Source organism: Urocampus carinirostris, chromosome 5 (assembly GCF_059441175.1).
Source record: "Urocampus carinirostris isolate Australia breed hairy pipefish chromosome 5, RoL_Ucar_1.0, whole genome shotgun sequence".
Classification (NCBI taxonomy): domain Eukaryota; kingdom Metazoa; phylum Chordata; class Actinopteri; order Syngnathiformes; family Syngnathidae; genus Urocampus; species Urocampus carinirostris.
The window spans coordinates 33833005-33857123 of record NC_142353.1 but is presented as its reverse complement, the minus strand read 5'-3'; the positions used below and the strand labels follow the sequence as shown (position 1 = coordinate 33857123).

At 40.3% G+C, this 24119-nt stretch overlaps 2 protein-coding genes and 1 long non-coding RNA gene across 4 annotated transcripts; 2 read left to right on the top strand and 1 right to left on the bottom strand.

Moving 5' to 3' along the window:
- The first annotated feature begins 4649 nt into the window (after positions 1-4649).
- mthfd2 (methylenetetrahydrofolate dehydrogenase (NADP+ dependent) 2, methenyltetrahydrofolate cyclohydrolase) lies at positions 4650-12593 on the top strand. The gene is made up of 8 exons (XM_088336523.1): positions 4650-4836; positions 8168-8352; positions 8706-8828; positions 8910-9062; positions 10277-10384; positions 10475-10567; positions 10650-10775; positions 12049-12593. The coding sequence occupies exons 1-8, from the start codon at positions 4757-4759 to the stop codon at positions 12195-12197; spliced, it is 1017 nt and encodes a 338-aa protein (XP_088192649.1). The 5' UTR covers positions 4650-4756; the 3' UTR covers positions 12198-12593.
- Positions 12594-13544: 951 nt separating this feature from the next.
- On the top strand, positions 13545-18910 carry arl6ip4 (ARF like GTPase 6 interacting protein 4). Of its 2 annotated transcripts, XR_015850545.1 has the most exons (6): positions 13545-13979; positions 15061-15414; positions 15974-16091; positions 18328-18397; positions 18466-18574; positions 18852-18910. XR_015850545.1 is itself a non-coding variant. In XM_088336521.1 (5 exons), exons 1-5 carry the CDS (start codon positions 13820-13822, stop codon positions 18520-18522), a joined length of 759 nt encoding a protein of 252 aa, XP_088192647.1. In that variant the 5' UTR covers positions 13545-13819; the 3' UTR covers positions 18523-18910. The 2 variants fall into 2 exon arrangements, 1 of the variants encoding a protein (XP_088192647.1); XM_088336521.1 differs by having other exon boundaries at positions 18466-18910.
- Positions 18911-19238: 328 nt separating this feature from the next.
- On the bottom strand, positions 19239-23859 carry LOC148366099 (uncharacterized). Its single transcript, XR_015850546.1, has 2 exons — positions 20166-23859; positions 19239-19935 (listed from the first exon to the last, which is right to left on the bottom strand). It is a non-coding gene; the product is annotated as an uncharacterized LOC148366099 (long non-coding RNA).
- Positions 23860-24119: the final 260 nt, after the last annotated feature.

Here is a 24119-nt window from a genome sequence, read left to right as displayed (position 1 = left end):
CTGCTGGTATTAGTTTGTATGGCATTGTCCGATGAAGTGTCATCACCTCCCGGAAAGACAGGTGCATACCACACCTAAACAGGGCACTATGAAATGTATTTTAGTGCAAGGTTTATGTATAATGAAGAACATTTACTAAGGGCCAAGCAAAATTAAGGAAGCATTTCCAAGTGCAAATGAGATTACAGTCATTTTTACCCAACACCAATATGGGGAGTTATTTGTCTCAAAAAACAAATATATTTGTGATTTACACAAAATCTAGAAATGATGTATTGACAAATGCAACCTCAGTGGAACCTTTTAAATCTAGGCTTAAAACACACTTCTATTCTATAGCATTTGAATAACCTATATTTTATGTTGACAATATCTGTATTATTTGTTATTGCAACATCCATTGTAGCCTGGTCATCCTGGAAGGGGGATTACCTCATGTGCGGCCCCTTCTCAAATTTTCTTCATTTTCCTCATGTTAAGTCAAGTCAAGTCATTTTTATTTGTATAGCCCTTAATCACAATTAGTCTCTAAGGGCTTCACAAGTTATTACATATAAGAAGATTAGGTTACTCGTATGCTATAGAGTAGAAGTGAGTTTTAAGCCTAGATTTAAACATTTCCACCGAGGTTGCAGATCGGATATCAGGGGGAAGAGCATTCCACAACACCGGTGCCCGGATGGAGAACGCTCTCGAACCAGCGGAACACTTCTTGGCTCTTGGGATCACCAGGAGACCGGCGCTCTCGGAACGAAGGCTTCGGGCCGGGACATAAGGGCAGATCAGATCTGAAAGATACGAGGGGGAAAGTCCATGTATGATTTTGTATAGTAGTAGGAGAACCTTAAAATCGCATCTTAGGCTAACAGGGAGCCAATGCAGGTTAGCCAAAATTGGGGTGATGTGATCATACTTTTTTGTCCTTGTTAAAAGCCTCGCTGCAGCATTTTGTACCAGCTGAAGACTCTTGAGTCTGGTCATCGGAAGACCGGAAAGTAGTGCATTACAGTAGTCGAGACGGGAGGTAACAAACGCATGAATTATGATTTCCGCATCCGACTGAGAAAGTATAGGACGAATTTTAGCAATGTTACGGAGATGGAAGAAAGCGGTTCTAGTAATTTTCTTCACGTGTGTTTGAAAGGACAGATCAGGGTCGAAAATGACACCTAAATTTTTAAGTGAGTCACTCTGTGTGATGTGGCAATTGTCCAAGTTCACTGCGGTTTTAGAGAATAAGTCACGGGACTTAGAAGGACCAATTACTAACATTTCAGTCTTTTCAGGGTTAAGACGCAGGAAATTGAGTGACATCCACTCTTTTATCTCAGTGAGGCAGGCCTCCAAAGTTCCACAGTTTAGTGTGGTAGATTCCTCCATCGGGAAATAGAGTTGAGTGTCATCTGCGTAACAATGGAAACTGATGTTATACTTGCGAATAATATCACCTAGTGGAAGCATATAAATGCTGAAGAGAAGGGGGCCAAGCACTGAACCCTGCGGAACACCACAAGTTACACTAAATGGCTCAGATGTCAATTCGCCATATTTAACGCAGTGTGTCCTATCTGAGAGGTAAGATCTGAACCATAATAGGACGTTTCCTGAGAGACCAATCCATTTTTCCAACCGTTCTAGCAAGATAATATGGTCCACTGTGTCAAATGCAGCACTAATGTCCAGCAGCAGCAAAAGTGATGATGCGCCCGAGTCCATTGCCCGTAGGAGATCATTGGTTACCTTTATCAGAGCTGTCTCAGTAGAGTGGTTAGCCCTGAATCCTGATTGCATCGATTCAAAGAGATTGTTATCGGACATGAAATCATTCAGCTGCTGTGCCACTACTTTTTCAAGTATTTTAGAAAGAAACGGTAGGTTTGACACAGGTCTATAATTACATAAGTTTTCTGGATCTAGGTTGGGTCGTTTCAGTGTGGGTTTAATGACAGCGGACTTAAAAGCAGCTGGAACTACACCAGAGGCGAGTGATATGTTTAAAATATTTAGAACTGAAGGTGCAAGAACGCCAAAGAGACCTTTAATAAGTGAACCTGGAAGTGGGTCGAACTGGCAAGTCGTCGGTTTGGCAGTATTCACCATCTGTTTAAGATTTTCGAGTGACAGTTCACTAAAACGGGACCAAGTCCCTGGACAGCCACCATGTCGTGCATCTAGGGATTTGAGTGCTTTAGTATGTGTTGAATTAATATTGTCTTTAGCAATTTCTTCCTGTATGCTCTGGATCTTCTTAGTAAAGAAGACCATTATGTCGTGAGCAGAATGGGTGGAGCTATCTGGGATAGTCTGTTGCCTTGTAAGTGATGCTACAGTGTCAAAAAGGGCCTTGGGATTGTTCTTTTGTGACGCAATCACTTTCGAAAGGTAGGCTGATTTTGCAGAGGCCAGGGCCGCTTTATACTTCAACAAACTATCACACCAGATTTGATGGAAAACTTCAAGCTTGGTAGCGCGCCATTTTCTTTCAGATTTCCTGCATTCTCGTTTAAGGGATCTAGTTTCATCATTAAACCAAGGTGTGCGTCTTTTAGGTCGTAATTTATGCCGGATGGGCGCAACTAAATCCAGGGCATTGGCCAGGGTAGCGTTAAATTCATTTAGGAGTGGTTCTATGGAGCCTATGTAGGAAGGAAAGGACGCAACTGCTCCTGGAAGAATATCGGAGAGCTCAGAAACTGTGCCTGTGCTTATATTGCGTCCGGTGAATCCTTCAGTTTTTTTGGTACTACATTTAGCTAGCACCTCAAATGTAACTAAATAATGATCCGAGATAACTGTAGTACACGATAGCACCGCCATGTTTGAGGTTGAAACTCCTCGAGTCAGAACCAAGTCGAGCGTGTTTCCATCTTTATGGGTTGGCAAATCAACCAGTTGATTAAAACCAAAAGCATCAATTATAGACTGAAACGCAACAGTGAGTGAACTGAGTGGAGAGTTCATATGAATGTTAAAGTCCCCCATAATAATAATTTTGTCTGCGTAGGTTACTAGTTCAGACAGAAGTTCGGCGAATTCGTCTAAGAAAGTTGTGTATGGTCCTGGTGCGCGATAGATAGTTATTACGTCAATTGACAATAGGGGGGACCGCATCACAAGAGCCTCAAACGTTTTGTAATTATTAGAGGTACGTGGATTAAATTTAAGCGATTTTTCAGAGATTAGCGCGACACCGCCACCCTTTTTCAACGTGCGTGCTATATGGCTGCTCTCGTAATCTGGGGGAGAAGCATAATTTAGAGCTAAATACTCATCCGGGCGTAACCACGTTTCACAGAGACCAATACAGTTAAGTTTATAATCACGAATAATATTATCTACAAGTAAAGCTTTAGGAGCGAGCGATCTAACATTCAAAAGACCAAATTTTAGCTTTGAATCATTTGACTTAGCTGTAGCCTTTGTAGAGATCGTCACGAGATGCCGGTTGTGTGCGTTGGGCTTCGGTTGTCGGTTTACTCGTAGAATCGACGAAGAAATGATGGTTGGATTAGACAGATCTTCATGTCGTTGCTCCATCAACTTCACACGCTTCCCTGCACGACATCCTCGCTTCTGTTTTCTATCTTTTCGCCGTCTTCGTCTCCGATTTTTCTTCTTTTTCTTCGGTGGAGCGGGAAAGCAGGGCGAACCCGAGTCCCTTTGGAGCTCATTTGGGATGTCGTGGGTGGTATAAAAAGTGCCCGAAAAGTCGAAATTTAGACACCCACCTAGTCGGATGAGCTCCTCCCGACTGTAGGTCTTATTGGCCACGCATGTATCCAAAAAGGAAAGCAGGAGGACAGTTGTAAGTAGTAGGATAACCGGGTAACAATCAGCCGCAACGTAAACACGCGCCGCCATGTTGGAAACCGGAAATCTGAGGAAATCTGTTGAGGTTTTTGAGTTTTTCCTTGCCCTCATGTAGGTTTTAGATCAGGGGACGGTGTCATAATAGTCTGTGGTTTGCAATCATCTGTGGTCTGTGCAGCACTTTGAGACTCTTTGTAAGTTAGGGCTATACAAATAAACATGACTTGACTTGTTGGGAGTCGCTAGGTGATCAAACCCCCCAATTCCAACCCCTAATGCCGAGCGCCAAGCAGGGAGGCAATGATTACTAATGTTGTAAGTCTTAGGTGTTATTCAACCGAGGCTTGCACCAGCAACCTCCCAGTCTCGGGGCAACCCCCAAGGCCACCGAGCACATATTTAAATCACAAATATTTGTGGCTCTGCAAACTACATGATTCACACTGGATATTTCTATATACTGTAAAAAGAGAAAAATGCTTTGATAGTCTTTAAAATCTGTAGCCTGTAAACCCTGTAAAGATTGCCCTGATTTGACCCCCTATATAAAAGTACAAAAACTGCTCTTGCACGACGAAAACCAGCAAGAAGAGCCTTTTATAAAGCACTGGTATCCCTTCACACCACCAAGATCGTAGTGGCACCATTTCCTGCGGTGTGTCTTGAGAAAGTACAGCCTGGTAGCTAAAAAGATATGAACTAAGCGCATAGAGTAAAAAGATGAAATTATGTCATCAGCCGATTCGACTGTGAGGGGGTGGGATCACAAGTCTGTGACGTCAGTGACACGTAAGTATGGGCGGGGCTGTATATAAAGCCCTTCTGCGGCTCTTCCTCCCGCCACAGACGACGTAGTTCTGTCAGCCCAGGGAGCTTCCCTCGCTCTTCTTCTTCCTTCCTCGTCGCTCGACCGGTTTGCCGTCTTCTAACTCCACTTTTCTTCACAATGGCAGCGGTCAGGACTCTCAGGAAAGTGTGCCAGCATTCTCGCCATCAGCTGTGTCTCCTACACACGTCCGCCTCGAGGTGAGCCTACCGTCGCCGCCATGGAAGCCGGCCATGCTAACATTTCTCAACAAGGCTTCCTTCTTATTTCCTACTAACGTTATTCATCGCCCAAAACGACGTTATTCCTACTTTAACACTTCAGTATATGTCGCTTGTTGAATTCGAACCTCGAAAACCCGAGTTTTCAGTTATTAACTGAATGCATTTCCCCTCGTTGGTAGTGCGCCCCTATCGGCACGCCGGTATTACTGCAAGGTGGATGATGAAATCCACCCGAGCTTTTGCACCCTGTTGCAGTTTTGCAGGGAGATCATCTGCAAGTCCCTTAAGAGAAATACGTTGCATGTATTTCCAATTGTAACCACTTAGTGCACTAATTAACTGAATGTGATATACCCCGTGCTGGTCTTGAGATGGGAATTTAATTCACTTTAACAAACCTGTCAACCTCAGCCAATTGTTCCCCTTATTAGGTCAAATCGTGTTAATTTGTATAGTATTTATTTAAAAAGTATGAAAGGGTTTCACAACATTAAAACTTCCACTGATTTAAAACCTTAATCGAGGAAAAACTCAAAACCTCTAGGTAACCCTTCTAGGATGACCAGGCTGCAATGGATGTTGCAAGGGCAGACAATACATAGATATCATCAACTGATTAATGAATTTATTCATTCAATTCCCCTTATGAAAGAAAAATAAACCATACATATTTACTCACATCAAGACAGAGTATGTAGAATAAAAAATATTATTTACCAAATAAACGACACAATCGAAACCTCCACCATTTTAGTTCTTTCCCCACTTGAAGTAAATTCACTGTTGCCTATTATCAAAATACATTCATTAAAAAATGTATCCGCTGTACACAATCTGTATGATTTTACCTCGTGTCCAAGTCACAAGGTGATCCAGTAATGAATCCTTACGTGAGCACTGTAAAATTTGATCTCAAGTGAATACTGTACTCAAAATAGAAATAAAAAACTCGTCAGCAGTAAGTACATCATTAAGTATGCGTACCCGTCAACCTCCGATTAATAATGATAGCTATTCCCCTTATTAATCATACCGATAATTATTTACTCACAGAAAGACTAGAGAATAAAACACAGGTCATTTGTTTAAACAAGTTTATTTTATTTACCAAATAAACAAAAGGAAACAATTTTGTTCCGCAACTTTCTTAGTTATTTCCTCATTAATGTTCCTGTACAATTTTTTTACACAATTTGAAATGATCAAAAAACTTTTAACATACGTGGAAAACACAAGTTGACATGTATGAGAATGGTATTTTTTCCCCTTCTTTAAAGCAATTTTGTTATGGCTGTGACTTTAAAGAACAATGGATTATCTAAAAATATATGCTACAGTAAGAAGTTCAACATTGCTAAGGAAATCAAAAGAGCTGGTGGCTTTTTATTTTAAAAGGATAATGCATGCATGTTTAATAAACTTTTAAGTAAATGAGCACATGTTAACGCACATTTTCTTCGCATTTGCTTAACAATGTTGCAAATTTATTTAAACTTTGAGCTGCATTTTCAACCTTTTGTCAAATGTTCCCCAAATGATTGCACAAAGACTTAGTTGTGAGGGTGGGAGTGTTTTCTTTTTTTTAAAGTTAATAAATTCACACTTTACATGGAGGTACCCTGACTTTCCATTATTAATTTCCTTTATTCCCCCCATTAGAATCAATATAATTTAACTTCATAGATTTTTTTCATCATGAGTCTAAAAGAGAATCCAATTGAGTCACGTTTTAGAAATTGATTTTTGATTAAATCGTTTTTTGAATTAATAACATGGTATTTGTACTTTTTCCCTATTTAAACGTTTTAAGTTGATCACACAATGTTAAATTCTTGAGTATAGGTTCATTCTAAATTTAAGGCTATTGATTCTTTGCAAGAACTTCGCAGAAAACGGTCATCTGTTCCATTTCTCAAAATCAGGGCGCCCCAGAGTCCCACTTTTCTTCCCCCATAACTGTAATTGGCCGTGACCTGACAAAGACACTGTTACATCACCTCACAACGCCTCATTACCCCTCAATTCCTTTCCTTTCTCCTCCTTCTGGCAGACGTCTCGTGTTATATAAGAGTAAAGTTGGCTCCAGGCATCGCTCACACAGTAAATTATACTGTACCTCAGCTGCTCCAGGAAGTTTTTTTTCTTTTTTTTTCCCCTCTGCAACCGTCTCCACTTGACTGTGTTTGTCATTGGTTTGGAGTTGCTGCTCCAGGGTGACCGTGCTTGACTTTTATGGGTGTGTGTGTTGGGTGTGAACACATGTCCTTGTCAGCTTGCTAATTTTAGAGGCTACAGGTTGTTGCATGTGCCAAAGTATCCACTGTACTTGTAGGCGAAGAAATGCAACACTGCAGATTTGAAAACGGTGTTTTTCAGCCAGTGCATGTTTGTAATGGATATAAAAAGTCTACCCATCCTCAAATACCGCTTTGACCTTTTATATTTGATTTATCTGCCACATCGGGCAAAAAAATAAAGTAATCTCCTTATCAGATTGAAAGGCACACCTCCCAAAATAGCCTTTTGTTTTATATTTCTAATATATAAGGCACATTGCGCAGGACTGAAGGCACATAGAATTAAAACCACAGCAAGAACTACATTTACATTCAAATAACTTATTTCATAAAACGGAAATGTTTCGCCGCTAAAATTAATGAATTCATTCATGAATTGTTACTGTTCTGTCCTCACTTGGAAGTATCCCCTTTTCCCACAGCTAATAAGCAATGTCTCAAGTAACCAGATTTAATTTCTATAGTGGCTTTTTATTAAGACAATGGCCTCAACCCCTTACCCTTATAAAGTCGCCGTTCAACTTAAAAAAAGTGGAAAAAATTCCCGTTCACTTGCTAACTACAGATACATTCAAAGCTAACAATTCAAACAAGAGTAGTTTTGTTCAAAATGTAACCATAGACATTTTCGTTCAAGTAATCACAATGTGTTCATACTTAAAAATAATTATTGTCCAGATCAACAACAAAAGAGAATTAGCAAGAAGTGTTTGAAGTGCATCAAACCGTTAACTTTGTATACAGAACAGGGAATTTGAAAACTACTGTGTGATTCTCAAAGGCAGAAAAGTTGCCATATGTAGTATCATTTAATTGTAGCTCTGCATTTCTAATTTTATCTACCGCTTTTTCTTGTATAGAAAGTGTACTGGATTATAAGGCCCCCAAAATACAGTAGTCTGTCTAAAACGTTTATTGTGCATGCTAAACCAGCAGTATCTTTAGTAAGGATGGAACAGATTATGAAAATTTGTGGCTTTTTACTGATATTCTTTTACCCTGCTCCACAGACAAGAGGCCGTAGTCATCTCAGGGAAGAAGCTAGCTCGCCAGATCCGAGACGAGGCGCGGTCCGACGTGGACAAATGGATGATGGCCGGACACCGGCGGCCTCACCTCAGTGTGATTCTAGTCGGTGACAACCCGGCCAGCCACTCGTACGTCCTCAACAAGACCCGATCGGCCGCTGACGTTGGTAAGCACACGCTACTCCTTGTAGCGTATTTTCTGCAACATTATCGCCAGTACTATGGATTGATTCCTGTTGCATACCATGTTTTGCAATTCCATTTAGGGATGTTCATTGATTGGATCAATCATTGCTCATATTCAGTTTTATTTGAAAACCTTGTGTGGTAATGCATTCTGAAAATTATGTGTATTTCTGATCTTATTTGCGTAAATTTGGGCTATATATAAAGTGCACTTTCCAATCTATGGCCAAATTGGGGTTTTTAGATGTGCCTTAGTCTGGAGAATATGGTGTATATTTAAAAAAATGTTACAAATAAATGGCTGTATACTGAACTTCGTTCGGGTCTCCCTCAGGAATTTCCAGCGAAACCATCCTCAAGCGCTCTGACATTAGCGAGGAAGAGCTGTTGGACCTCATCTATAAGCTCAACACAGACCACCGCGTGGACGGCCTGCTCGTCCAGCTTCCTCTGCCGGGTACGTCAATGCCATCACACAACCTTTAATTTCCTGACGTAAAAAACGATTTGTTAACGTTTAATGTTTGTCGGCACGCAGACCACATTGACGAACGCGCCATCTGCAACGCCGTGGCCCCCACTAAAGACGTAGACGGCTTCCATGTCGTCAACGTGGGCCGCATGTGCCTGGATCAGTCCACTATGTTGCCCGCCACACCCTGGGGAGTCATGGAGATCATCAAGCGTACAGGTAAGAGCATCTGTTGGACTAAGTGGTGTTGAGATAGGAAATGAGGAGGTGGAATAGACTATAATAGTCTTTATTGTTATTGATAACAACATAGTTCGAATTGCTTACAACAAGATTGGACGTGGCACTCCAGGATAAACATTTAGTAAGACCTAAAGGACTTTGTATTATTTACTTGGTGTTAAAAAAACCTTCATGAAATAAAAAACATTAATTTTAATAATAAGTTTAAAAAAAAAAAATCATATAAATGTGCATACTTTCAAATACTCTTTGGTCAAGCAATATTTTACATAACATGAGACTCAACTAGAGGAAGATATGATTAGCTGTTGTCTTGCTGCTACACAAAAAACTTTGTAAAAGACTGGGCAAAATAAGGGGGAAGAGGTGCGGTTTGGTCACTGAGTCTCCAGTTTTTATTTTCGTTTGTGCTCTGCAGCACTCGTTTTTGGTTGCACTACTGAATACAACAACATCTAGTAGTCAAATATTACACAGTGTCCCTTTAAAACCAAAAAAAGTGATTAAAATGAGTATTTAAGAATATTAGGATAGGCAATCTTTACAAGGTTTTACTTGTAGACTGGCAAAAATTTCCGGCTCCTGCTTGCAATACTGCAGCAGAGCCGTCAACATTATTAAGAACTCTGCTTACCCCAGCCATCTTGGGCCTGTTGCTCTCTGTTAGGCGCTACAGGTCCCTCAAAACAAGGACAATCTGGGTCAGACACCTTCTTCCCCAGGGCCATCACCACCCTAAACAAGTGCTCAAAACTGTGAAAATATATTTTGTGGCCTTTTGGGGATTTTGTTTCTGCTACATTTTATTACACTGCTTTAAATTGCACTGTTACAATACACTTTTTTAAATTGAGTTTTTATTACAATTTAAGTCGGTCTCTAAGCATTAAATTGTGAATATGTTTGCCTATTTATCCTGACAGTCTTTTCTTTCTAAAGTCTTTATTACGTGTATACCTTGGAGTGACATGTTTAATCTCTTTGCATACAATGTTTCACTGTGTTGTTATCAATGACCATAAAGACAGTTCAACCAAAAATATTGCAATTTCATTAGCAGCAACAATGTGCCAAATCTGTTTTTAGGAGTGCCTGGTTCAGCTGGTGTCAGTGGAGGCAAAAAAAATCAAGAATTGGCAAACTAAAAGCTGGATATTTAGCTTTAAATTGCTACATTTTCTATATTGCAGGCATTCCCACTGTGGGCAAGAACGTAGTGGTAGCTGGCCGCTCCAAGAACGTGGGCATGCCCATCGCCATGCTACTGCACACGGACGGGCGCCACGAAAGACCAGGAGGTAAGAAAAGCTTACTCCCTTTCCTTGGAAGTTTTTTTTGTTTTTTAGATATTTGTTTATGCAATGCTAAAATGGACTGTGTGCCAACAGGCGACGCCACCGTGACCATCTCTCACCGTTACACTCCCAAGGATCAACTCCGGCATCACACTCAAATCGCAGACATCGTCATCGCCGCCGCAGGTGTGACAAAACTTCCTCCTTCGCAATTCAGGTTTTGCAACAACAGCGTTTACCGGAATCTTATTGTTCGGTTTCGTCTCAGGAATTCCCAACCTCATCACGGCCGACATGATTAAAGAGGGCGCGGCTGTCATCGATGTGGGCATCAACCGGGTGCAGGACCCCATCACTGGAAAGAGCAGACTCGTTGGAGATGTAGACTTTGAAGGTGAATTATAGCATATTTATAGAGCAGGATTCGTACGGGTGCTTAATCCTTGAAAATTCTTGAATATTAAGGATTTTAAAGTGCTTGAATTTAGGGTGAAGTGCTTGTAAATGCATGTTTCCCGGCAGTCTTGTCTCGATAGACTACGTGTTAAATGAAGAAAAATAATAAATTTCCTCAGAAATGACGCTGACATGCCTGCTGTAGTTTCTTTGCTTTTTACATTCCATTGATTAACGGCAGCCGGTATTAGTTTGTATGGCATTATGTCATGTAAAGCGTCATTACCCCCTACACGTTGCAAAGAGGACAGGTGAGGAGACTAAGATAGAGAAAAAAAATGGCTTTAAAAGTGTTAAATGTACTTGATTTTGGCCATGATAAGGTGTGCGAACCCTGGCCCTAAGAAAGGTTTTAAAGACCCTAGTTAGTGGTTGAAAGCCTAAGAATGCGTTAAAATTGATATTTGGGGCCTAAATCTTAGTTTAAGACCCTAGCTGGAAACCCAAGAAGGCTTTAAAACTCTTGTTTGAGGCTGAAACCCTTGCCTGAAACCACAGTAGCGCTTTAAAATAGTCTGGGACTCGGACCCTGGTTCCAATCCCTAGCTGGAAACCCTGGAAAGGCTTTAAACCCTTTGTTTGGGGCTTAAGACCTAGCTGTAAATGATAATAATAATTTCCTTTGTATTGTCATTCTGTGTAACAATGTACACAGAACGAAATGTCGATACACCTGACCCGTTGTAGCGAGCCGATGCAGCCGCAGCCAACAGAGGGCGCCGCCATTTTACCAATGTTATAAGTCTTAGGTATGACTCGGCCGAGGCGGGAACCAGCGACCTCCCAGTCTCAAAGCGGGCGCCTTACCATCTAGGCTACTAAACTGTAGAAGTGCTTTAACACTCGAGTTTGAGGATCAAAACACCACTTTTAAACCCTAGAAACTCCTTAAAAAGCATAGTTAGAGGCCAAAATCCTAGTAACCGGTCAGAAAACCTTAAAACTCTTAAAAACCCTACTCTAGGGCCACACTAGTTACCTGGAAACCCCGAAAAGGCTTTGAAACCCTAATAGTCAGTCAGTAACCCTTAAAACTCTTTAAAATCGTACTTTAGGGCCGAAACTAGTTTCAAACTCTACCCGGAAACGCCAAAAAGGCTTCAAAACCCTAGCTTGTGGCTAAACCCTAGTTTTAACCCTTAAGCAAATGGGGATTTTGCTTTTTTCTTCCCCAACGAGTTGTTGATGGATGTTTTTTTTGTGTGTTTCAGGTGTAAGACAAAAAGCCGGTTTCATCACGCCTGTGCCAGGAGGCGTGGGGCCCATGACGGTGGCCATGCTCATGAAAAACACCATCAAAGCCGCCAAGAACGTCCTACTCTATCCTCCCGAGAGGATCCGCATGGCAGCCGCGTCTTAATGGGGGAGGGTCATCGGACCCCACAACGAAAAACATTCCATCTGTAACATGTCCCCCCCCATACCCTTACCCATTCAATGTTGGCTTTTTTTAAGGCTCACGCCTGAATTTTCCCTCGACTCATCCAATTGCCCTCGACTGTTACATTCAAACGCGTGACAGTATTAGGTTTTGATTCTGGGATTCTTTTTTTAACAGGAGCAACAGAGATTGTTTTATTTATTGCTATTTGGTATTTAAGGGCGCACGGCGGCGTTCACCTCAAGAATCAAGCGGTGGTGCAGTGTTGAGCAAAAATTAAGGGCTGACTCCATCAGGAGCGCGTCGACCAGTATACAAAAGCTTTAAAGATTCACTAATGCCTTTTGTAAAAACTGAAATAAATATTTGTGATCATTCTGTCTCTTGGTTTTCTATGTGTTTTTAGTCATCTTTTAAGAACAATTGTTCTCTTGATTAGTTTTTTTCTAGTAATATAATAAAAGACTGACTTTTCAAACATGTATATGAAACTCCAGATACACAAATGACCTCAACTGTTAGGGTTCTTTCAACAGATCAGTTTCTGTAAAATGTTCTTGGCTCATGCTTCAGAAAATTTGAGAGGGGAGAAAAAAAACAAAGGAGTGGGTGTGGTGAGCGGAGACTTGTTCAGGGTGCTTAAGGACCCGCGGTACTTTAGGGAGAAAAGGCACAGAAATCATGGATACAGGAAGGGAGGCAGTGGTGTGTTAGGGCAGCTAAGGGATAAATTATATGCAGACGTGTATGAAGTCAATTCTGTGTATCATACAAGGATAAAAATGGAAAAACATTAGGATAATTAACAGGCACTATTTTCAAGTTACTGCTTGTAGACTGACCTAGGTTGCACGTGCAACTTGGAAACAGTGCGACATTTTAAAAGCTGTTAAAAATAAGTTATAAAGAATGTGTTATTACATAAGATCTTTTTTTTTTTTCAATTATGCGTGCTTGTTTTTAGGGAACGGAAGCGTCAGTCAGAGGACCGGGGTGAGAGGAGTCCTTTAAAATGTTTCTGCAGAATTAGCGAGAGCAAATAGATGATGATTTGGGGCTGTTTTGATAACTGCTGTCGTGCACCCGGCTTACCAAACATGGGCACTTATACATCTATTTTTTATATAATTTTAATGCATGTGTGTAATAATAACTTTTGTTTTGTTGAAATTCCTGCTGAAATATGTTTGGATGTCCTGCAATGACGAGTCCAACAGTGCCACCTGCTGGTACAGGGTAAGGTTTAGTTTACCTCTGATTTTATGACCGGAAGACGGATATTGTTAGCATTCTCCAACAAAACAAAAGTTATTATTACACCCGTTACACATGCATGTTGTTTATATCCAAGATAAATATTCAAAGTTTTAGGACTCATACAAAAATGTATGTATTTTAACAAAATCGTGTATTAAACGTCGCAGTAATACAGTAGTTGAAAGTAGGAACTAAAGTAGTTTGCCCCATTTTCCGTCAGATCAAAAGAAAATGACGGACCAGCTGTAACTCTCGCTACACTCAGTGAAGATTATCGTCAAAGGTTCAGCAAGTGTTCCTACAGTTTCGGCTTATATCAAAATTAAGACGCTGTTTAAACCGATATGGATCGAAGTCGATCCCCTAAAAGAAGCCGAAAAGCGGATACAATTGACAAAGAAAAGAAGAAACGAAGAAAATCTCCGTCTTCCTCCTCTTCATCATCGTCTTCATCCAGTAGCAGGAGTCGAAGCAAATCCAAGAAAAAGTTACGCAAAAGTCAAGGTTCGTATCGCAGAAAATAAACCCAAACATTGTCTTTTACTGATATCTATATAAATAATATATCATGTTTATTTTAATTACTATTTAAATTGTGTGGCGGAGCATTCTGACCTATGGTGTCACCGTGTGTGTGCTGGAAGATGGGCAGCACACTCGAAAAACAAGAGTACGGTGATCAAAACAGCTCAGAAAATCGTTGGCTTCGCTCTGCCCAGTCTAGATGACTTTGCCGGCTTGTGATACAGCAAGCAGAGCTATCAATATAAGACTCTTTTCACCCCGACCACCATCTCTTTGAATTGTTTCCCTATATTGTACTTTAAAGCATGGGCAAACAGGCTAAAAGACCGTTTCTTTCCAAGAGCCGTCTCTATTCAAACAAGGGGCAAAACGGTAAAAATATATATCTGACTGGAATTGTTTCTGTTACTGCTATATGTTATTGCACTACTATTCATTGCACAACTGTTACGATGCAGTATTATTGTGTTTCACTATTATATCTTGGGCTAATCTCTAAGCACAATTTGGTACATTTTATGCCTATCTATGCTTTAAGTTTTTTTTAATCTTCGATCTTTTTTTTTAAAACCAAATGCTCTCTCAGGTTGCTAGAGATCCAGTTTTGAGTTTGTGTAGGGTGGTGAGTTGGTTCAGGTATAAAACTGCATGCACTCAACTGTTAAAACAAACCAGTTAACACATTCATTGCCAAACATGACAATCTTTCCTCCCCCATTGTTTGTGGGTGAATGTTTTATGTTAAGAAAAGATCACTCGTAATGCATTATTATAAAAGGTATACCAATGTAGACTGCATGATACTGAAAAACAAAGCTAAACGTTTGGAGTTTACATTCTTTACCAGATCTGGCCTGCCTCAGAAGAGAAAGTCTGGAGCAGGCCCCAGAGCCTAACTGAGTTTGACATCCCTGGGTTAAAGGCTAAAGTCTTTATTGAATGTTTATCTTGGAGTGCCATGTCTAATCTCGCAAATACTGTGTCACAACGTGGATATTAACTACATTAAAGACATTTCAACTCCCTTAAATTCAAGTGTATTATCTTTGTGCACCTCCAGGTTTGAAAACACAAAAAAAGAAGCGAAGACGAAGCTCCTCTTCTTCTTCCTCTACTTCGTCCCGGTCCTCCTCGTCTTCATCGTCCTCTTCGTCGTCGTCCAGCGACGAAAAGACAAAGAAGAAGAAGAAATCCAAGAAAAAGTCCAAGAAAAAGAAGAAGCTGAAAAAGCAAAAGAAGGAGAAAAAAAAGAAGAAACTCAAGAAGAGGAAAGCGGAAGAGGAGAAGACGACGAAGAAGAAGGAAGAGAGTGACATCCAGAAGAGGCTTCTGCAGCTGGCCCAGCCTCCTAAGGCTTCGACCTCCTCGCTGGAACTTTGGCAGAGCGACGATGGCGGCGTTGAGCTTGGCCCAGGTGACCCACAACAACTTCACATTTCAGCTGTTGCTAGGCAGAACTCGAGCGTCATGATTAGAAAGGCAGGGAGCGTAGCGATTGGTTCGTGAGTTGTTTTTACAGAGCATACATTTCGGTTGCTAGGCAAAATTTAGAGTGGGAGTAGAGATAAGATCAGGTCTTAAGAGTCTGGCTTGCTCCGTGGTCTTAACCAATTACCTTGATTTGAGAGACCGAGCCTGAAGCAAACTCAAATGCTCATATTTTATTTGTGAAGACTCGTGAGGAAGAAAGCGTGATTTTGGAAGAAAAGAGAAACCGGGTCCAACCTGACGTAAGTATTGACATTTCAGGCCCAAACCCTGAAATTCATGTCAAGATCTTACCACTAAGTAGGGGTCTCAAACTCGATTTTCCTGGGGGCCCACAGAACTTGGGTCTCAATCAGGTTGGGCCGCATTAGGTTTCCCATGAGAAAATACCTCATAAAAAATATTTCTATTCTCAAATATTTTTATAAAGCGGTACCATAATTGAAGAATACTCTTATACTAATGTCTTTCCATTTGATTTCCAGTGATGACGGACGAACAGAAGTCGAGGCTGGCCACAAGGAGGCCTCTGACTAAGGAGGAGTACGACGCCCGACAGAGCGTCATTCGCAAAGTGGTGGATCCCGAAACGGGACGTACCAGGTGACGTCTCTGCCGTTCTTGTCAATATTAAGACTCTCAAACTAAGACGAAGCAAAAGTCAACAAAGTCTTTGTAGCTAAGAGTAACTCATTATACGAGGTTAATTCATTACAAAATCATACTCTTAGCTCGAAATGCTCTTGTAACGAGTACATTTTCCCTATATGAAATCATTAAAAACGAATCAATCAGTTCTGCTCCTCCCAAAATAATTCTAGTAATCCTTAAATAGCTATTAAACATATCTTCATGATCACTAATAACACATTCAAACAGTAGTAATTATTCAACAATTTTAGAATTTTATACACTGATCAGATTTATAGTTGAACAACATCAACAAATTCCTGAAAATTCAAAACAATAAAATGTAAATTACAAAATAACTCTTCAGTGCTATAAATTATAAAATGCAAAGAAATTAACCATTTTCAATTTTCACCAATTTAAACTAAGATCTTCTGAAAAGCATGCCAAAAATATAAATTAGGATAAGTAAAATAAAAAGCAAAAGATTAGCAGTGGATTGAAAGATTCTCTGCTATGGTGCAATCATTATCATTAAAATGAGGCTAAATCTGGCTCACTTTTCTGTTTTCATACATACTTTCATTAGTTGGTTGGATCCCTTAACCACACAAGTGGTAAGGGCACCATTTCCTGTGGTGTGTCTCGGGCAAGTACAGCCTGGTGGTGCCCATCCCTCTCCAGGCCAACATATGTTTCCACCCGGTCTTCCCCTATTGGACTCAAATATTACCCAACACCTATAGAGTCCTTTCCGTGTTTGTGTGACTTAGCCAAGCCGCGCGTGCATTGTTGAAACTGAATGGCAGAATTTATGTCAGTTTATAGCAGCCCACTGACACAATAGGAGTATGTGCTAGCACACAGGTGTCAAACAGGCGGCCTGCGGGCCAGATCAGGCCCGCTAAGGGATTGAATCCGGCCCGCGAGACAACACTCAGAGAAGCGCAAGAGAAAAACAAGCTGCAGGTTGAAATATATCAACTTGATGTTGCCAAAGCCAGGTGCCTCTCACAAAGACACTGTACTTTTATTTATTTATTTCTTTTCCACCTTTTCTCCCACTCTCTGTCTCTTTCACTCTCTGCGTCTCTCTTTTTCTCTTCCTTTGTTGCTCTTTGTCTCTTTCTCTCTCTGTGTCTTTTAACCTCTTTTGCTCTAACTTCCTTTTTTCCTTTTCACTCTTTTCTCTTTCTCTCTTCATGCCCTTAGCACTTTCTTTTCTCTTTTCTCTCCTTCTGTCTTTCTATTTCTCTTTGGATTTCTTTCTTCCTCTGCCTTTCTTTTCCCCCTCTCTCACGACTTTTTATCTTTTGTTTCTCATGCTCTCTCTCTCCCTCTCTCTCTTTTTCTTTCTTTGTCCTGCCCTCTCTCCTTTTCCCTCCCTCTTTCTCTTATTTCTTCATCTCTTTTTTTTCTTCTCTTTAATCTACTCGTCCGGCCTCAGACAGAATGTTTGTTCTATCGTGTGGCCCCCAGAGTTAAATGAGTTCGACACCCCTGCTCTAGCAGCTAGATAGCGACTCTGTTTCAGTCATCAAAGTCAACAACAAAAAACATTCTTTTGATTGGTGCTGGATTCCATCCTTTGAAGGTACTGGAAAAAATGAAAAAATTGGCCTTGAAAGTGCTTGGAAAGTGCTTGAATTTGGCCATGAAAAAGGTGTACGCACACTGATAGAGGTAGTACCACTATACCTTTTTGTGATTGATGAGCGCTGAGGGCTACCAGTTTGGTATGCAATTTCTATAATAACCACATTTCATGTTATTACCATGTTGCTACTATATATGGGGCGGCAGTAGCTCAGGAGGTAGAGTGGTGGTCTTGGGAACCACTAATGTCCTCAATAAGCAGGTAGGCGCCTTGCATTGGTGACTCCACTATTGGTGTGTGAGAGTGTGTGTGTGTGTGTGAATGGGTAGAGTGCATTGTAAATCGCTTTGGACATCCTCAGTGACTGGTTAAAGCTCTATATTTAAATGCAAACAATTTATTATTGTTTAAAACCAGGTTGTAATATTAAATAGTAGGGTTGAAATAGGTTCCGTAAACCACCAAAACAGACATCACATTTCCTAGAAAATCCCAATGACCGCATCACCGGTGAGATAGTTTTACAACCAGTCCGTAGGTTTCTCAGGTGTTCTTAGGAGGCTCCCTTTTGATGACCCCGGTTCTTAAGTGTTGTATGGTGTACCCCTTCAGACTAGTGCGAGGTGAAGGCGAGATCATCGAAGAAATTGTCAGCAGGGAAAAACACAAAGACATCAATAAGGTAAGAATGCACAATACAAGCTAAAGTTCAAAAGCGATTGCCATTTTTGTCTCCCCCTTTTGATATAGCAAGCCACCAAGGGAGACGGAAACTCCTTTCAGAGAATGCTCGGACTAAACAGATAGTAATGTGCACACTTCCTGACGAGATGAAGCAATATGACAATTAAAAAAAAAGGTAATGCCACCAAAGTGTTTTCTGTTTTGTCTAAAAGTACTTATTAGGAAATCCTGTTTAATATCGGTTTCCAGGTTCGTTCTCGTCTATTTTTTTCCTGTTTATTATTTTCTCCAGTTTTCGTTCCCGTTGTTTGTCCTGTTTATTTTCGATATGCTAATTCATTATTTATCCTGTCTGTCCCGTCCTGTCCGGTATCAACCCCATCTGTCCAATACCAACTCGGGCAATTGGAATCGATCTCGTCCGTCTCTGGCTTCCTGTCTTTCCACTCCAGACCGCTGCCAAATGTGTATGACTCCCCATTTCCCATAAAATAAAAGGCTTGTGTGAGAACGTCACGCGTTTGGGTCCTGATCCTGTCCTGTTCCTGACAGGTCGAAGCTTCCTGTTGATATGACCTGTGCCTACATAAATAGCCGCAGAGATAAATTTTCTCTCGGCCTTCAAAAATGAGTCATAACGGCAAAAATTGGCTGGCACTATTACTTACCATGTGATCAAAACGTCTGGCACTGAATAATGAAAAAAATGGATTAAAAAAAAATCAAAAAAGTTGAGTTCCCAAAATGGAAAATGGCCAGGTATATGCGATTTAGTGGCAAATCCCGATATATATTTTCGCCATCTGATTGGAAAAGAAAAAACAGACCCAACACATTGATGTCATTCTGACGTTTATACACTGCATAAAAAAACAATGGAATATGGATAAGATGTTTACCCATCTACACACACGCAAACATGTCCCGTTTTCTTCTTCTGTACATTAAAGCCTTTGACATGGTCGCTCATATCAGTGGTGTGATGATTTCCATGTATCGGGATGCACAGCTTAAGCTTTTCTAAATGACAAACAAATCAAAGCCATTGCTTTTGCCCAAACATGTTTCTGATTTGCAATCAATATATTTAACAGTCAGTTAATTGTTAGAAATAATACAGTGCTACTTAAGCAAATAGAGCTGTGTGAGCGAAAAAAAAATACCAGGCGATTTAAATAAAAACTGTACAATTTGTAGGAGCTACTGAATGAAATAACCTCTAAACATTTAGTTAAATATTTAATGGCAGTGTCTAACGGCAGTGGGAAGTATAAATTCATCCGTTTTCCTAAAATGAAATGAGAAAAAGGAAAAGATTTTTGGAAAAAGTTTGTGTAAAGAAAATTTTTGGATAATTTTGGGGAAAGGGTCACTGTCCTTTTTCTGTTATTGATTAGCACAAAAGAATACCAGTTTGATATGCATTTCTTATGGTTGGCTGGTTGGATCCATTAACCATATGAGTCGTAGGGGAACCATTTCCTGTGGTGTGTCTCTGGCAATTATAGCCTGGTGGCGCCCATTAAATGTTTCCACCTAGTCTCGAACTGGGGCCCTTTCGCATGCTAGGCTAATGTGCTAACCACTGTACGACGGAAACCTATGCATTTCTTATTTAAGTTGTTATTATGTTGTTCCCGTGTGATTATTATGGCTTGGTCGATCACGTAATCACACGGGTCATAGGGGCACCGTTTCCCGTGGTGTGTCTTGGGCAAGTACAGCCTGGTGGCGCTTATCACCTCCAGGCTATCAAATGTTTCCACCCGGTCTCGAACCGGGGCCTCAAATACGCTAACCACTGTACTACGGAAACACACGCATTTCTCATATAAGTTGTGAATATCATGTTGTTACTCTGTTATTATTATATTTGGTTGGTTGGGTTGGATGCCTTCACCACATGGGTTGTGGGGGCACCATTTCATGTGGTGTGTCTTGGGCCAGTACAGCCTGGTGGCACCCCAGGTTTGAATTATAGGAAGTAGAGTTAAAACCAGTGGTCGGCAACCTTGCCTGAGAATATTCTGGCGGACCTACCCTTTCCAAACGTCATACCGTAGGCTGATCTGACAGCCGTATCTGCCGAAATGTATTTTGAAGCGGTGAAAGATTCAAATAAGACGAAATCGGTATTAAACCGGTAAATACTCACCGCTTTTTATTGAATGTATCTCCGCTTTTAAAGGCAAATATGATAGGTAGGATGAAAACGTGCACATTTCCTAGGAAATCGCGATCAGCCTCGTGCGCATTCACACTGGCCTTTGGTAGGAGGTCTCGATGGGTAGGAAGAAATTTCAGAACACTAATAACATTAGCATTAATGACAATATTGGCAATAATATTAGGCCTAAATTCACAGTGTTATCCCTAGACCACTAGGGATCTAGATAACACAAGAAAAGGCATTCGTTTTAATCTCATCACACTATTTTTTACCCACAGTATCATATTGTATTTTCTTATCTTGAAGGCGCACGTGATTGGTCAATCGGTATACAATGTGACCCGCTCTACCGAAATGAGCGGCAAGTAGCGACGTTCTATTTTTAGCTACAGGCCGATAATTGAGAAATTCAAGAAAAAAAGCATCTTGTTTTTTTACATTTGTCGCTATTTTAAAATATGACATTCAAAAACACTTTCCCCGAGTTTCATATTCCACATCAATGGGGAAAGTAAGAAAAAGCAATTACAATTCAATATTTGCGATTTTAGAAAACATAGTTATTTTAATTTGGATTTCAATAAATATGCGCTAAAAAGCATTTTGGTCCTGTCTAATTGTTTATTTTTTATAGGTGTACGAATGCCTTTGTTAAATCCAAACTTTAAACTTCGACTTTCCCTTTAACTGTAAAAACATTTGAATCACGTTACGCCAAAAAAATCAAAGAAAACTTTAATTGTGATTTTCTCAGGTTTCTGATCAGAAAAATCTCGATGGAAGGCCATAATTCTAATGGCCACATCTTCAAAACAGTTCCTCATAAAGCATTTGACTATGGTATCATTTTAAAGCTTGTTTCTCATACTTTCCATTGATACCAAAACCCAAAATTTGATATTTGTCTCACTGTCATTTCAGTAGTTCAGGTCACCAATGTTGTTTAGGCTGAACTCCTTCCCATAATGCTTCATTACTGTAGCAACCCATGGCCCTGTACTGCGACCACTGGTTTAAACCGTCTCAGTCAACTATTTCAAACATCTGCCTTGTACTAGGGCACTGAGTGATTTGTGTAAATAGATTATAGTGAAATCATGTATCCAAAGACACTGATCACGTCACGGATTTCCTAGAAAATCACGAAGACTCATGAGTGGTGAGCTGTATTGAGGACCGGTTGGCGGGCTACTCAGGTGATCTTAAGGAGCTACCCGGTGCTCCTCGATTTAGGCCAAGAAATCTGGCCTACTCCTCATGGCATAAGTGTTTGTGTAAGAAATATTGCACATTTTCCCGGGATGTAGGTCCCATCATTCTCTCCGTATCGCCCGTTGCCATTCTCGATGATAAAAATCGCCTTTGATGTCATTTTTGACGAGGACATGACATTTTGTACCAACACATTCAACACCTCATGTACAGCGTGCGTGGGGAAAAGACACTTCCCAGAGTTCCGAAATAGCTTAAAATAAGTTTACAGTACACAGTAATAAATAATAAGAGTCGGAATTAGAATAACGACGATGTACTCGAACCGAAATACTGTGCCAGGCCACGCAAAAAACCCTAAACCCCCAAAAAGATGATTTTTGCTCCCAGTGTAATCAACGGAAAATTCCAAAAGCAAAGAATCAAGAAAACACGTGGGCAGAGAGCATTTGTGCATAACCAGAGTCCTCTTACTTTGATTTCATATCACAGCAATTATGTACAAAAAAATATCATGGCTGCCGGTGCACCTCGTTTCCCGCTCGGCCGCCAGGACTATGGCACATTCATGAGTTCTGCAGTGCCTAGCGAATGTATTGGCCCCTAGGAACTTTTTGTCATTTTGCCACATTTCAGGCTTCAAACTTAAAAGATAAAACACTGAAGTTTTTGGGTGTTTACGGTTTGTTCTGTGGGTTTTTTGTCAACAGGTGCAGCCCTTTGAGACACCTTGTGATTAAGGGCTATACAAATAAACAAGACTTGACTTGAAAATGTTTCCTAAGAGTCAACAACACGTGAAACACAATTGTGGAGTGGGACCAGAATATTTCAACATTTTATATTCTATTCACAACGAAAAACTGAAAAGTAGGGGGTTGCAAAATTACTAACTCACTCCAGAAGTTCCCCAATACCTTCTGAATAATCCAATGTCAACCTAAATGACTAACAATAACAGAGTGCACCTGTGTGTCATTAAGTCTCATTTTGCAAGCAATAGTATCAAAATAAAGAGAGCATAAAACTACTGCAAACCTAATAAGACCAGAGAAGGAAAAAAACAAAACAAGAGGTACCATTTTCACAGTGAATAACCTTCAGGCATACACAGCTGAGTTGGGTTATAAGACTATCGTAATTATTTGTCATACTCTGCATAAATCAGCTATTTATAGAAGAGTGGTAAGAAGAAACCTCTTTTTGAAAGAATAGAATAAACTGTCTCATGAGTCCAATTGTGAGACACATATGGAGGTCTCTGGTATGATGAGACCAAAATTGTCAAACATGGTGGTGGCAGCATCATGCTCTGGGGTGGCTTTTCTTCAGCATGAACTGGAAAGATTGTTAGAGTTGATAGGAAGATGGATGGAGCTAAATACAGGGTGATTCTGACAGAACATCTGTTGGGGTCTGCAAAAGACTAGAGAATGGGGTGCGGGTTCACCTTCCAACAGGACAATGACCCGGAACATAAAGCAAAATCTACATTGGAATAAAGGTGTTGGAATAGCCAAGCCAAAATCCAAACCTCAAGGGGGCCAATACTTTTGCAACACCTACTTTTACGTGTTTTTTTCCTCAGCACAATCTAAAATGTTGAATACATTTGGTTTCTGTGTCTCGCAAGTTGCTGATTTTGAGGAAATATTTTGAGTCAGGTATCTCAACCTTTGGAGCCCGAAATATGGCCGATATGTCAAAAGGTTTTCGGGCGGCAAATACTTTTGCAAGGCACCGTACCATCGGCAGAACACCAGCTGATTCAGCACGGAATTTCAACGCATGTTCAAGAAAAGTCACATCTTTTCTTAAAAATAAGTGATAGATTTTAAGAGGATTTTGTTGAAAAACAAAAAATACTATTTTCAAAAATGAAACTTATCAATTTTCTCAGCTGTTGGACTACACTGTATACCAGTCAATTGCATCAGAATCACCTTTGGGTGAAAGTGTATGGTTTCCATCCCTAAATCAAATAAAACAATATTTTGAAGGAAACAAAAAAAAATCAAGTTCATGCAAAATAAAATAAATATAGGGGAGAGAGGTTGAGTATTGATTAGAATTTTCAAAAAATGTTGTCTAGAATAAGTAAAAACTAACATATATATATATATTAGATACATATTAGGGCTGCACGGTCGACTGAAATCTAATTAATACTGCGATGCGACGTAGTGCAATTGTGTAATCGCAACACGCTGCGGTTTGAGCCTTGTTTGAGCAGACAGAACCCCTAACAAAGCATCCCCAAAAGAGGGCGCTGTTTTCTTTATAAATCATGTCAATATGATTACTCCTCGTGTTGTTTTCATTTTAAGGACCATTTTTG